General features: G+C 31.5%; 2 protein-coding genes across 3 annotated transcripts in view; both read left to right on the top strand.

Moving 5' to 3' along the window:
* The window catches only part of LOC133192118 (small ribosomal subunit protein uS13), a 105,534-nt gene extending 97,787 nt beyond the window's left edge, over positions 1-7,747 (top strand). The window contains exon 6 of the mRNA XM_061327986.1: positions 7,735-7,747. The gene's annotated coding sequence lies outside the window, so the exon portion shown is untranslated. The remainder of the gene's footprint in view (positions 1-7,734) is intronic.
* Positions 3,056-15,688, top strand: part of LOC133192112 (multidrug resistance-associated protein 1-like) — a 34,699-nt gene continuing 22,066 nt past the window's right edge. The window contains exons 1-8 of one of the 2 annotated variants that reach the window (XM_061327978.1): positions 3,056-3,181; positions 3,481-3,663; positions 10,132-10,254; positions 10,544-10,672; positions 10,998-11,123; positions 11,909-11,970; positions 13,721-13,858; positions 14,416-14,442. In XM_061327978.1, coding sequence (XP_061183962.1) covers positions 3,146-3,181; positions 3,481-3,663; positions 10,132-10,254; positions 10,544-10,672; positions 10,998-11,123; positions 11,909-11,970; positions 13,721-13,858; positions 14,416-14,442 — 824 coding nt within the window. In that variant the 5' untranslated portion in view covers positions 3,056-3,145. The remainder of the gene's footprint in view (positions 3,182-3,480; positions 3,664-10,131; positions 10,255-10,543; positions 10,673-10,997; positions 11,124-11,908; positions 11,971-13,720; positions 13,859-14,415; positions 14,443-15,688) is intronic. The other variant, XM_061327979.1, reaches the window with a different exon arrangement.

Genomic DNA, 15,688 nt, shown 5'->3' with positions numbered 1-15,688 from the left:
TAATGACTATAAAGTCTGTGTTTTATTTTGTTGGTTTGTGTGTTTTTGTGAATAGGTAGGTTGGTTTTTGAAAGATGGGTGGACGTTAAACAGAGAAAAAACTTGGAATGGCCTTAGAGTGTAAGCTGTAGGACGAATAGGTTGGTCTGACAAATGACCTGACGATGACACGATTTCTAAATATAGAGATGTAAATAAAATTGAGCGTTCTGTCTTACTATTACAAAATGGTCCATCTTAAAGTAAAACTACACAGGGTTCATTAAGGATAATAGAGGTAGGATCACTTGGGTGGTGGTGTGTCTTCACATTATTGTATCTAGGCTATTGCGTAAAACCATAGGCACTCCCCGGCTTAATTGTTAAAAAATATATATCTACTAGATGAAATCCAGCGCAAGCGCGGGGAATTGAATTTAAACCACTACCGACAGAAAATATATTGTAGTTTCTACTGGCGACCTACAGGCTTATAGAAGGAATACTTTGTTCAAAATCCCACAGGAAGTAAATGTACGTCTCCACTCCCATCCCCATCCCACTCCCTTTTTGTAAAATCTTGAAAAATAACAATATCATTTAATTGACATGTATTGTGAAACCTGTTATACAATGTTATGGATATTGTACTTCAGATGCTCTTATTTCATTTCCGCCAAGGATAAAAGTAGTGAATATGCACATTTTATTGATAAATTGATTATTTTTTTTTGGGGGGGGGGTGTTCACAGGTACTTATCAATAAGTTACCCGGTACATACATATTTATATACCAAAACCCGAGTACCTGTGTAAAAATTAGCTGTTTAACGCCCTATGAATGGGCCGAGTATTTGATACAAAAGACTGTATTCAGGAAAAAAAAAACTGAAATGTATTGATTAAAGCACAAAATTTTACAGCGTTATTTATATTTGAACAATACCTTACATTATTCATTAATTTTCTCTTTTCATGTAAGCAAGTTTATTACGAAGTACAAATTGTACTTCGGGTTCGTTGCCACGATGCTCTCAGTAAGGAAAATACAAATTTTACCGATAAATTTAAGAATTTTACCGATAAATTTATTAGAAAAACCTACTACATATATGTAATAGTCTTTCGATATATAAATATATTCACAACTTATAGTGTTATCAATGATTTACCATTATTTCAATGACCATTCACACAAAAGCTTTTTTTTATGTTCATGCAGCTACAATCGCCTCGTTTTTCTTTTTAACATCGGGCTCGATGCTATATGATGTTCTAGAAGCTTCCGTCAATATTAAGATCGGTGAATGACGAAAATAATTTGCACATTTCCCTTTTTAATCGGTTATCACAACTTATTTTTTTTATATCATTGAAATCAAGTTTTGATAGAATAATAAAGTGATGACGTTTTATGAAATAAATAAACGATTGCTTGTTGTCAGTTTCATTAAAAACTGCCAGTAACTTAGATCCGCCAACCGGAAACGCCACCGTACTCACGTTTTTGCTATTTCATGGCTGTTTATAGAAAATAAAAGTAGACTTTTTATTTAATGTGCGACACTTAATATGCGAGTGAAATCTAAATATAGTTTACGGACATCATCTTGTATATAGTGTATTGTTAGAGGAGTAAGTAAGAACTCTGGTGCACCCGTTTCGGAGTTTATTTGCAAAATTTATTAATTTATAAGTATAGATAGATAGTATAGTAGATATATATTTTTTAACAATTAAGCTGGGGAGTGCCTATGCGTAAAACGATGGTCGGCGCACGGGGATCAAAATACACAAAACATGGCATATTGAATAGTATCAGCCAAGGCGTGGATCCAAGGTTTACTGACGAAAGAAAACAATGGAAACATTCAGGTTAAATGCATATATACAATGACAAAAACTTAACTTTTAGGTGTACTCAATAGTCAATCGATAATTACTGCCGTAAATATGTAAAATAAATCAGAACTTATTAAAAAAAATAAATTTCGAAGAAAAAAAAATATTGTAAGTGCACAATTTAAGCAGAAACATAAATGTCTCTGATTTAAGTAACTCAATGCTGCAGGTATTGGAATAAATGTCATAATAACATAATATAGCGTTAAAACATGAATATGCATGGGCAGCAGAAGGGTATGGTGCAGGAGTGTCTCAATTTTTCCCTTGTTCAGTTGATATTCTCAGTACATTGCTCGGAATAATTATCTAATTTTTACGAATATTTCTCAGTGGTTAGATTTTTTTTACAGACATTGTACAAAAAATATTTAAAATGAATAAAGCATATTTACAACACGTAAAATTAACAGGCACGTAGCATCAGGAGCGTCGCCCCCTTCCACTTTTTGCCCAAACATTGAAAATATTCATTGAAAGGCGCGCCCTTGCCCCATCTCCCATCTTTTGTTGCAGTATGGTACGTCAAATCATCCCATGGGATTGTATTATAATATAAAATAAGTTTGTTGGAAAAGTTGTAATCCCCCCTTCCAAGAAATGAAAATGTTGAGTTTGAGCCCCTTTTCCCCCTTGTCAAAGATTGTTCAGATAAGTCGTCGATTTTTTTTTCTGCCCCCCCCCCCCCATTTTTTTAAAAGCGATTCTACTGTCTGTAATAGCTGAGAAAATAATGTAACATTCCACTGTTTATTCTATGATATTCATGAAGCCAAAGAGATGACATTTCAGGCTTTCTGGAAACTTGTTCCCTATATTACTTTTCGCAAAATTTGAATCGGGATCGATCTACAATTTTCAGTTTTAACCTTTCGTGTACAACGCAGCCGACGTAAACTGTAATCGTAAAACAAACGGACGCGGATTGGAACGACAAGAGGTGTAGCGGTAAGTGCAAACATTACAGTAACAGAAACATGCTTCTTGCAACAATTTAAAAGAGATATACTCAAATCAACATGATCAAAGTATATTCGCCATGCTTGTCGTCTTTATCAGATTATAAAATGAAAGGTCATTTTCCAGAACCAAAGAATGAATGAATCATCCATTTACTTTTCTATGGAGTTAAAATCTAGAGCATATATGTGTTAAAGAGAGACTGATTCCTTTTTTCTCACTACTAGCACTGAAAAAGGTGCGAGAAATGGTTTGAAAACGTAGACTGTGTACATGGTGTAGTTCTTGCAGTCTGCATGCAGCCATGGGATTTCAGGAATTTTGCAATGGAACTATATGGGTTAGTAAAGAAATTAATTCACATTAAAAATTTAAAAGCCTTGAAAGCAAACTTAAGAACTTGAGCATACATTTAAAAATGTGTCATTTATATTATATGTTGAATTACAGAATATTTGATTAATGGCAAACATTGTGTTTAGTTTGAATAGTGTTTGAACTTGAGGGCCTACTAGAGTACTAAGTTTCCTATACAAATTCATAGAGAATCCATTCCTATACAAATTCATTGAGAATTCAACAGATTCTTTTTGTTGAGATTGGTTATACAATTGTTATGAATTTTTTTCTTCATTTTAGGATGAAAATTTGTTGTTGAACAACTCCTATCCCCATTTCACAGACTGCTTTCAGAATACCCTGTTAATATGGGTGCCATGTGGTTTTCTGTGGATTACCCTCCCATTTTATCTCCCAGCATTACTGTCATCAAGGGAGGATGTCACTCCAATGCCACTCACTTGGCTAAATGTCTCCAAAAGTGTAAGATAGCATTTCTTATTGCTTGAAAATTTCATTGTTTTTAAATTTCTTTGCTATTTAATTATAGCTGTTGAAGTGTTAAAAAAAACAAAACAAAACATGCCAGACATATATGAGGGTTGTCCAAAAATTCCGTAGACTAGTGTCGTTTTGTAGTAAACCAGTGTCATAAATTCATAAAACTTTAAAAATAAATAAAATTACCATATAAAAATAATATTTTTAGTGTAAAACATTTTGTAAATACACAGATTTTACCTATTTAAATGAAATAATAAAATGTTTAGTGTAAAGAGATGGCACAATCCCAAAATTTGCTATTAAGAATCGGTATATGAAATTGAAAATCTTGCAAAAAAGTAATTTTTAGTCAAAATTTCGTGGGATTAAAATGTTGGTTTCTCAAATGAAATAAATGACTACCTTCATTCCAGTTTTATCGCATATCCCTTCATTAATAAGAATTTTATAACGTTTATTTGCACTGGTTTGACATTTGAGTTTTTAAAAAATGACGCTGCATGGACACATTCAGCACACTGGAATATGAAAAAAATGTAGTTCGGAAATTGCATTCACCCAAACAGAGACGCATTCAAAGACACAAATGTAAGGAACACATAGACATATTCAAGTTGGTAGTGTTTGAATGACGTAAGCAGTACGTTTTTAAGGATACACCAAAGGCTTTTTTCAAGATTTTCAACAGTTTTGAGATTTTTGGCTTAAGAAAAAGAAGTTAATCACTGCTTTATAATGCATTTAAAATTCTTGGTAATTATAAAATGGTTTTCTAATTATTTAACAATAATGAAACATAAACACTACCACATGTGAATGTTCTGTTATTGAAGCTTCTGATTTGATCTGTGACTGCCTGCTCATGAAATAAATGAATAAATCACTGTGGCCACTTGGGGAATTCTTCACTAGCCACACAGAGGTTATCAGTAATTAAACTACAGGGACTCTAGATCTAACAGATCACTGTTGACCGTAAAATAGGAGGTGGAGCTTAGCTCTTGCCATTTTGCTGGGAAATCTTTCTGATTCAGAATTTAACCTATTTTACTTAATTAAAAGCATCTAAATACAGAAAAAAGCCTCCCATTCTTGTGAATATGCATAGGAAATATGGCTAAGTGACAGGTATCTAAAGCCGAATCTCCAAGGTGTTATATATTAATTATTCCTAGCTTTGACAGATTTTATTGTGTTATAGCTTTTTGCCCTCTAATGTAAAGTAAGATCAGACAGTTTGTGGTATTATTTCAAAGGATTCAGCTTCCTTATTTATTGACCATCTTCTCTGAAAATATGGATGGGTTGCTTCTCATAGGTGTGTTCACAAAACCGTATCTCAGATTTTTGATATCTAGCTTAGTTTTGGAATTATTGAGGGAAATGCTAAATCAGGCTAATAAATTGGTAACATTGAAGTGTAAATGGCTGTAACTTTTCAATTAGAAGATTTATCAAAAATCTGAATTAAAGTTTTTAAGTTCAATCTTTAATCTACCTTGAGGCAAAATGACCACTTTGAGGGGTTTAATACAAAAAAGTTGATTTATAAAATATTCATGCACTAAAATTTACATTATTATTTAGATAATTTTTAAATAAGTTATTAATAATTATTAATAAAGTTTAAATTAGGATAATTAAATAGTAAATTTAACAAGCTTTCAAAATGATATATACTTTTACTATGTTATCTTTGATAATGAAAGAATTACATTCAAATTAAATTCTGGCATTTGGAAACCTTTGGTGTATCCTTAACTTATATGTGAAAAAAGAAGGAAGATGTAGACCAGCTGAAAGAAATAAACAAAGGAATCATTGTCAAAGCAACACAGTGCAATTCCATTTGGAAAGATGGACAAAAAAATCCCTCAGAGATACAGGAGATTTTCATGAAATATTAATGGATGCATATAATTTAAACATTTTTTTGTATATTTTAATGTTAAATATATCATAATAATTATGATATTTCTTATTTATAACTCTGATAAGTGCATTTCACCCCAAAATCCATACCGTTTACGAATATTTTGACGTTGGAGATTGTGCTGGGTGGTAGGACACGGTAGCATTAAAATTCTAATTACTCATACGTTTTTCAAGTAGTCATGTTAAAACTTTGTAATATGTCAGCTTAAAACATACTTTATACACCCACAAAATTATATAAAGATACATTGATTTTTGCAATAGATATGAGTTCAGTTTACGGAATTTTAGGACAACCCTCATATATATATTATGTAGATTCCTAAATGTACGTGAGGAATAAATTATCGCGTAATTACGCGAGAAGCCCTGCTCGCGAAATAAAATTACTCGCTTTTATTTTTATGGTGCTTTAATGTATGTAAAATCACTAGATAACTCACCCATTCGCTAATTATTATTCTCGCGATTTGACGCCCTTGTGTCATTTCGCGATATTAAGTACTCGCGTAAAATAAGGAATTTACAGTACTGTCAAATCTCAATATATATACAGAACAGGCAACGCGGATCCTGTATCAGACCGCGTGTGTACACCGCGGCGGGGCCAGTTACCTGTACAGTGTTGTCGATTTTTAATAGCGTTCAAAAAAGGGGGGTGTAAGCCATTAAAGGTTACAGCCTGCATTAATTAAATGAATTTTTAATTCAATTTTTAAGTATTATCAAATTGTATAATAATTATTTTTTATCTATCTTTTTTTTTAATAGTCATTCAAAATTAATTAATTCTCAAATTAAAAAAAGGAGCGTATAATGCCAGTACATGTGGTAAAATTTGATGGAATATCCCGTCAACTGAAATATTGTATATATTTTTTAAAATCAATAATTCTACCATAAATGATCATGAAATTGCTAAATAATCCACAGTAAAATAGAAGCATTAGATTTTTAAAAAATGCCATATCATTTCTTTTAAAATGCATTAAATACAGTGTTCACGATTAGCCAGTGCCAGTGGAGTTGTGTTCTTGGGTACATGTAGCTATGCGTTTATTTTTCTGTGAGATTCTATCACAGTCATTGGTTTCTTGAAGAAAAAATGCCTCTGTATACATATCTGTTATAAGTATAAGCATGAAAAACAATGCTAGATAGAGATGGTAACAGTATAATATTAAAGAATAAACACATGTACATTTAGGAATATGTTGCACCATTAACTTCTGACAAATATGCGCTAAACAGAAGAAATATCAACATTATCTTTTTTTTTTCTTTCTTTCTTTTCTTTTCTTTTTTTTTTTGGTTATTGTTGTAAATAAAATCATTACATTCTATTCAGAATAATTTCATAGGTAGTATTTGACTGTATTTCTATTTCCTTTCTTTTTGAAATTAATATAATCATGCCCTTCAACAAATTTCACGTATATACATGTACATGTAACGTCAAATCAGAAAGGACGGCTCTTTTATAAGCTGTTTATATGAGGCTAAAAATAATTTGAACATTCAGCACAGTAAATGAACTTATTATAATCAGCAATAAGCTACAAGTTTTCAGATGTCTGTGTAACTAGCCTATACCCTTACGAGATACCTGTAATACCTTCAGATTGCGTAATCTTACATCATGAAGAAATGTTGGTGATCTTGTAGATAAGAATCAATCTTATCAAGCAGTAAGTTTAGTTAAATTAGTGTCTGTGGCTATAACTGTTCCCGTGTTCTTCATTAACTGGCAGAATTAGACAAAGTGTTTACTGGTCAATTAACCGATAAATCAGCTACAGTAATACCTATTTGTTTACAGAAACGACTATTTTGAAACTGAACAAAATTTGATTCACAAGCAATTTCATTTAAATTATAATTATAAATCGATAAATCAATCATACCTTTCTGTACGTTTCTCTCCCTCTCTCTCTTTCTCTTTCTTCCTTTTTGTTGAAATTCTACTTATATGTACAGGTACATGTATAAACGTATAAACAGAGACGTAAACAAAATACATGTACTTATAAAACATAATTTGTTTTGATTTATTTTATTTTATTCAACTCTATTAATTTGTTTAAAAAGTTTGATTTTTAATAAAAACACAGTTAGGGTAAAAAAAAAGCAACTGTGAATATATTGTCTCAAATTTCTTGGTTGTAATCTCATTTGAAAATAAAGAAATAATGAAACATTGAATGGACTGGTATGTTGATGTGCGCATTCGGAGAGATTTACCCTAGGTACCCTAGGACACTCACAGGTGTGAAACCCCCAGGGCATGCCGTTTCCTCCTTGGTCTGCTAATCCCTATACACAGGAAATGATCGCGACTAATACTTAATACACAAAGAAACAAAATTTGTTAAAGTATACATTAGCATTTGATTTTTTCCTTGAATATTATTGAAAATAAAAGTGTTGTGAGTGTAATATCTCCCTTCTTTTTATTTGTTCTCTGGAGTTCATCACCATGCATACACATCCTATGTTATTTCATTGAACATGTAAATGGAGAAATAATTAAATTAAAAAAAATCATCGTTTACCAAAGAAACAAGCATTCTGAGAGTATTGCATCAGCAATACTAGTCCCCTACCGGCAAGTGTAATCTGGTTCCCGTTAAGAATTGAAAATGCCATAATTCTGTCAAAAATTAATGAAGCGGGACGAAATGCAAACTTGTTCTATAACTAATCAAGGTAAAGCCACATACCAAAAATCAGCTCAATATCTACAAGCGTATAGAAGAAAATTGCGGAAAACCCGTAAAAATTGAAAATGCCATAATTCCATAAAAAATCAATGAAGCGGAACGAAATGCAAACTTGATCTGTAACTCATCAAGATACTCTCACATACCAAAAATCAGCTCAATATCTGCAAGCGTTTAGGAAAAAAGTGCGGAAAACCAAGTGGGACAGACTGACAGACAGACAGAGGGACAGACAGACAGATGGACAGACTCAGAGGAAACCTATAGTCCCCGCCGGTTTCACGGGTAGGGGACTAATAAATATCAAGGTGAAGAAAGGAAATTTTTTTATTGATAGCTTGCATACCGTTCACGTGCCCACTAACTGCAAACTCTCGACTTCGAATATTGCATCTTTCCAGTAATTTGACATTTTCAGAAAAATGCTTGCACATTTATACAATAAAGAGAAATTAATTTAATGAATTATAGTGTTCTAAATTTGGTAAAAATACAAAAACATAAACAATATAAAGATGTGCCTTTTTAATTTCATAGGAATGTTGAAAATTGTTAATCGGAACTCGCACTTATTAGTCCCCTACCGGTGAAACCGGAGGGGACTATAGGTTTCCTCTGAGTCTGTCCGTCCGTCTGTCCGTCCGTCTGTCTGTCTGTCCCTCTGTCTGTCTGTCAGTCTGTCCCACTTGGTTTTCCGCACTTTTTTCCTAAACACTTGCAGATATTGAGCTGATTTTTGGTATGTGAGTGTATCTTGATGAGTTACAGATCAAGTTTGCATTTCGTTCCGCTTCATTGATTTTTGACGGAATTACGGCCTTTTCAATTTTTACGGGTTTTCCGCAATTTTCTTCTAAACGCTTGTAGATATTGAGCTGATTTTTGGTATGTGGCTTTACCTTGATTAGTTATAGAACAAGTTTGCATTTCGTCCCGCTTCATTAAATTTTGACGGAATTATGGCATTTTCAATTCTTAACGGGAACCACATTACACTTGCCGGTAGGGGACTAGTATTGCTAATGCAATACTCTCAGAATGCTTGTTATTGTTTAGCACGTGTACATCATTTTTGCAATTCACATATAATTTGAAAAGACTTTCTAGAACTAATGAACCCAACATTTAATTTTGTTTCATGCTAAACTCTCAAATAACACAGCTTATAATTCTAATTAAATGAAAGATGTCACCTTAGTATTAATATATGCATATAGTTTTATACAAATCTAAAAAAAATTTATATCTTCTGCTTTACAAATTCTTTTTTGGAGTATGTTTATTATTTTCTATTCATTGTTGCAAAACAAAAGAAAATACTTTCATAAATAAACATACTCTGTAGTTATTTTTTGTTACTACAGGGAAATTTCGCAAATTTTCGTTCGGGGAGATAACTCCCGTTTGTTTACGATACTAGTTGATCGATGATTTAACCGCGGCGGGGACACGTAGGTGATGAATTTCCCGTGGAGGGAACGCGGTTAACCTGTCTCACCTGGCCAAATCCCATGTTGTGTTTATACCGCGACGGGGCGCGGGAAATACGGGATCCGCGTTGCCTGTACTGTATGACATGTCAAGACTGTCAAAAAAAAAGGGATATCCTAGGACTCAGAATTTGAAGTTGAGAATGGAAGGTTAATTGTTACAAATCGGACTGCCAACTCACTTGACTAATTCATTGAATATCTCAATGTTCAAGAAACTGAAGTTCAATTGTAAATGTATTTAAAGGTAGTAATGTTTCACTCCACAGTATCAAATTTAATCATATTAATTTTTTTTCCAGTTTTTAAGTTTGATTCTAGCATTTCTTAGTGTTGTGGATCTCATCAAAGCAACAAGTGATAATGAATCTAACCATGTTCCAACAGCAGTGTTTGTTGCACTGGGAATTGAATTTGCTTCATATGTAAGTGTTTTCACTTTACAAATATGCACTTGGTTAGGGAATATGGTTTGATCATTTTCTTAGTGCTCATGTTACACAAATTTTTATAACCCTTACATCAAATTTCAATAAGAAGTTTATTTTTCATTTTATTTCCTTCTCTTCAATCATAACCTTGGCAATAAATGTTGAAATACATGTGTTAAATAATTACTTACACATTTGCTCAAAGCCCAAATTTTATGTGGGTTGTATTTTTTGCATTTAACTTAACAGTTCCCAGTTGAATAATTTTTCCACACGTTTTCAGATGCTGTCAGCAGTACTTATACAAATGGAAAGAGCACAGGGGTACATCACATCAGGTGTCCTCTTTGTGTTTTTTCTGCTGAGCACAGTGGCAGGAATTGTACCATTTTATACCTATATAGAAGAGAAGGTTGGCATAAATATTGATCTAGATTTGCAGTTTAGCTTAATTTTAGAATGTAAATAAAAAAAAGTGGTAGGTACAGTTTTAGAAATAAAAATGTTATACAGATATGTGTTTGCAAGACTGTATATGAAGTCAAAGGTTAATGACTTGAAAGTTTGATTAATTACACATATGCCAGTACTTGCAATTCCTTTTCTCTAGATTCTCATTTTGAATTTTGTGTAATGAATCTTAAGGAAATCAAACAAAAAAGTTTTATATGACTTAGATATGTATAAAAAAGTGGATTGTCATTTTTTATGCATGTCTTTAATCTTTATTTTCCTAGGTGTACAATACTGACCTAGAGAAGTTTGTCTTGTTTTACATTTCCTGGGGTCTGCTGTTCCTTCAGCTAGTTTTCCATTGTATTGCCGAGAAGGTGTCAAGAAGAGGCTATTATGAATTGGGCAGAGTAAGGCAAAATTCATCTGTGTCAATAGTTGTTGTTCATGACAGGGTTTCACAATCTGAAAATAGGAAAGATTAAAAAAAATGGACCTTCTGACTCTGTGAGGAGCATTGCTTTATGGAAGCAAAACTATAATTGATAATTGGGATTGTAAATATTCACAAATAAATTTTAAAAAAGAAGGAAAGAATCTGAAATTGCATCACCTGCAACAAAATCCATCATTTTCAGCAAATTAGAATATTTTTTGTAAATACATTATTTCAAAAAGTTTTGTTTTGAATAGAAGTCATCCTGTTATACAGTAAAACACATTTAAAGTGAAGTCCTGGAGACCTGTAAATTTACTTCGTTATATTGTATAACAAATTTGTTAAAGACTATATAGCGAAGTTGGAGTATACATGTTTCCTTCAAGTATGCATGACCACTGATCCCCGAGAATATTTGAAAGAACTATAAATACAAAACTTGCCTTGGATTACTAAAGTTTTCTGACGAATGTCAAATATGAATACTTAAGAAAAATATTGTCAGTTCATTCCTTAACTTTTGTAATCTTGTAGATTGGTATATCAGAGCTTGTTGCATCCATAAAATTTTACAAGGAATTCTCAAGAATTTTGCCGGGGATAAAAAAAAAACCCGTTGCTATATCTGTAAAATCACTAGATACGTGTTTACACTAAATGAGTTTTACTGTAACTACTAACCAGTATGTTGTCATTTCCAAATTGTTAACTGATTTGGTTTCTTTTTGCTATTAGTGATCATTTTTTCCCTCATAGAATCCCTGTCCTGAAATCAAGGCTTCAATCTTAAGTAGACTGACTTATTGGTGGATAAATAGGTATGTGTGTGTGCTTAAAATATAAGCAGGTCTTTTGAGCATTTCTTCAACTTCATTCATTTTAATAGGTGATATTCATTGTTTTATGTCAGCAATTGTGTTTAAGACATCACAAAACACAAAATATCTTTAAATATATATTTTACATGTATCTACAATACTTGAATTTAAGAATTGTGTCTCAGTTTTAACATTCATAAGATTATGAACTGAAACTTTATAGGCATTTTTCATAAAATACTTGAGTACTTTTTAAAATGTGTTTTTGTGAAAATTCTTAGCTCATACCCTTAAGAACTTTTAGAATTGAAATACATTTACCGGTATATGTACATTGCTAATACATGTATGTGTAGGTTGTGTACATTTAAGTAATTGACTTTTTTATGGAGATACATGTACAGAGAAAATTTAAACCAGTGGGGACTGTATTTCCTCAGCCTTAAATAGTTTGAAATGCTAAAGTAGCAATAGTTATATTGGTCACATCATATTCTTTGTATAGAAGATAGTTAATGAAAATTGTATCATGGTGGTGTGAGGCTAATAGAAAGCCTTGTTCCTATTTTTATGTATGAGAGAATGACCTTGAAAATTACAGAAATGTATTAAGGATACACCAAAGGCTTTTTTCAAGATTTTCAACAATTTTGAGATTTTTGGCTAAGAAAAAGAAGTTAATCACTGCTTCATAATGCATGTAAAATTCTTGTTAATTATGAAATGGTTTTCTAATTATTGAACAATAATTAAACATAAACACTACCATGTTCCGTTATTGAAGCTTCTGATTTGATCTGTGACTGCCTGCTGATGAAAGAAGCAATAAATCACTGTGACCACTTGGGGAATTCTTCACTAGCCACACAGAGGTTATTAAACTACAGGGACTCTAGATTTAGAGAAGGAGATCTAACAGATCACTGATGACCATAAAATAGGAGGTGGAGCTTAGCTCTTGCCATTTTGCTGGGAAATCTTTCTGATTCAGAATTGAACCTATTTTATTTAAATAAAAGCATCTAAATACAGTATTGAACCTCCCATTCTTGTGAATATGCATAGGAAATATGGCTAAGTGACAGGTATCCAAAGCTGAATCTCCAAGGTGTCATATATTTCTATCTTTGGCAGATTTTGTTGTGTAATGGGTTTTTGCCCTCTACTGTAAAGTAAGATCAGACAGTTTGTGGTATTATTTCAAAGGATTCAGCTACCTTATTTATTGACCATCTTCTCTGAAAATATGGATGGGTTGCTTCTCATATGTGTGTTCACAAAACCGTATCTCAGATTTTTTATATCTAGCTTAGTTTTGGAATTATTGAGGGAAATAATAAATTAGGCCAATAAATTGGTAACATTGAAGTGCAGATTGCTGTAACTTTTGAATTAGAAGATTTATCAAAAATCTGAGATACAGTTTTGAAGTTCAATCTTAAATCTACCTTGAGGCAAAATGACCACTTTGAGGGGTTAAATACAAAAAAGTTGATTTATAAAATATTTATGCACTAAAATTTACATTAATATTTAAATAATTTTTAAATAAGTTATTAATTAAAGTTAAAATTGGGATAATTAAATAGTAAATTTAACAAGCTTTCAAATGATATATACTTTTATTATGTTACCTTTGATAATGAAAGAATTACATGCAAATTAAATTCTGGCATTTGGAAACCTTTGGTGTATCCTTAAACAGGGACAAAGATTGGAAAGTAAAATTGTCCGTGTTTTCTATGTTTAGTTTGGTGGTAACAGCCTATAAGAAGGATTTGACAGAAGATGACCTTTTTGACCTAAATCCTCGAGATGCTAGTGACAGAGTTGTACCACAGTTTGCTGAGCAATGGGAAAAAGAAGTGGCAAAACATAAGAAAATTGAGTGAGTGATAGGATTGTTCATATTGTTATATCCTTTTTGAAAAGTAGAGAAATGTTTTGAAGAAGACACTCTAGACAAATGTTTGTCTTCAATGTATTTTTTGGAATGTTTTCAAGATTTTATAATAAAGATCAATGATAAAATTATCAAGACCAGCATAATGGTTTGTTTCATGTGTGTTTTAAGAGTTTCAACTAACGTTCTGAAATTATAGCCCCTTGATTGATTTTTTAGACAAAGTTTACTGTTGATTATTTTAAATTTAAAAAAAAAATCTTCACATGTATATTCTTGATAAAAAAATTATTAATAAGTGATAAATTGATTTCTAATTTACAGATAAACCCAGTACAATTTCATATTTTCTGACATATACATTTGCAAGTTTTTATATAAATATATGTTCATACTTGTTAGTCAGGACTGAAATATGGAAGAAAAAATTAACCTACAATATGATCAGCCCTCAAAATGATGGGTTGTTAGTACATCAAATTTTTTTAATGATGGCAGCATGAATTTTCTTAAGGATCTTATAATTTTACTTTTTGATTTAGAAAAATTCCAAGATCATCCAATGGGCGGTAAAAATTGATGTTTTTTTTTTTCAATATTCATTATATTAATGGTTATGAAAAACATGTAGATACTAATGGTGTGATGTCAGGATTTCTGGCTTATACTAGCCTATACTTTATTAAATTTTTAGTAAATGTATATCTTTTTTTTTATTGAATTGCATGTATTTCTACACATTGTAGAATTTATTTTTCTCTCTTCTCTATATATTTCAGTGAAGGGTGATGGTTTTTCTATGTTTTTTTGTGATTAGAAAAAAACAATCTGTTTATCCTTTCTGATTTCAGTTAACAATTATATGAGTTGCTAATAGAATACACTGCTGCAATTTCTAGATTGTAAAACCTTACTATCAGTTGCTTTTGCAATGATTCTGAATCTCAATCATTCAATTAAATTTTTTTTATTCTGGATTATTTTGATAAAATCTTTTAAAATCTAAAAATGTAAAAGTATAAAAACTTATTTTGCAATGACAACCCATGAGAGTGAATTACATAATAGGGGTAGTATTTTCAATTGATTGTTGGATAGCTGAGTATAGGGTGTACATTTTTGTCTGACAGGTATCACATTATGTTTGAATCTAGGTCACAAGGTTTAATACTCAAGAGTGGCATTAAATTTTACAGGTAAACTAAAAAGTTTATATATGCTGTATCTAGATTGTACATAGTGTTGTGTATACATGTACTTGTGTATCTTCATGACCTAGATTCAAACATAATATGACCCTCGATATAGACCTAATTGTATACCCTATTAAGCTATCCAGCAAATAATTAAAAAACTATCACTATTTTTTTTTTTTGAATTTTCTGTAAGTCATCTAAGTTTTTGCCTTATGGTTTTCTTCCATTTATGATGCTGTGTGTAAAGTTTGCTAAAATTCAAGTTGGAAGCACTGTGCAATCTGATTTTAATGAAATGATTAATCCAATACCATAATATCTTAACTCTAATAACCTATTATGTAACATGAAGCACACACTGTAAACTTGGAAATTTGCACATGGGAGAAATGTACTGGTACTCTATGAAATCCTTTATGCATGTAAATGTTCGTTTATGGACTAATACTTAATTTTATACATATTTTTTATTTAGCATTAACAATATATATTATGCTTATATTTCTGAAATGACCCCAAACATACCTCGGGTAAACGTAAATGAATTTTTTAAAATTTGGTTCTTTGTATTGGTATATTTCAAGCTGGATCAATTTCATTTGGTCACAATTCATTGATG

This window comes from Saccostrea echinata, unplaced genomic scaffold (genome assembly GCF_033153115.1).
Source record: "Saccostrea echinata isolate AGI-Se365-2 ecotype Australia unplaced genomic scaffold, CSIRO_AGI_Sech_v1 ptg000025l, whole genome shotgun sequence".
NCBI classification, from domain to species: domain Eukaryota; kingdom Metazoa; phylum Mollusca; class Bivalvia; order Ostreida; family Ostreidae; genus Saccostrea; species Saccostrea echinata.
This window is presented reverse-complemented; position numbering and strand designations above follow the sequence as displayed.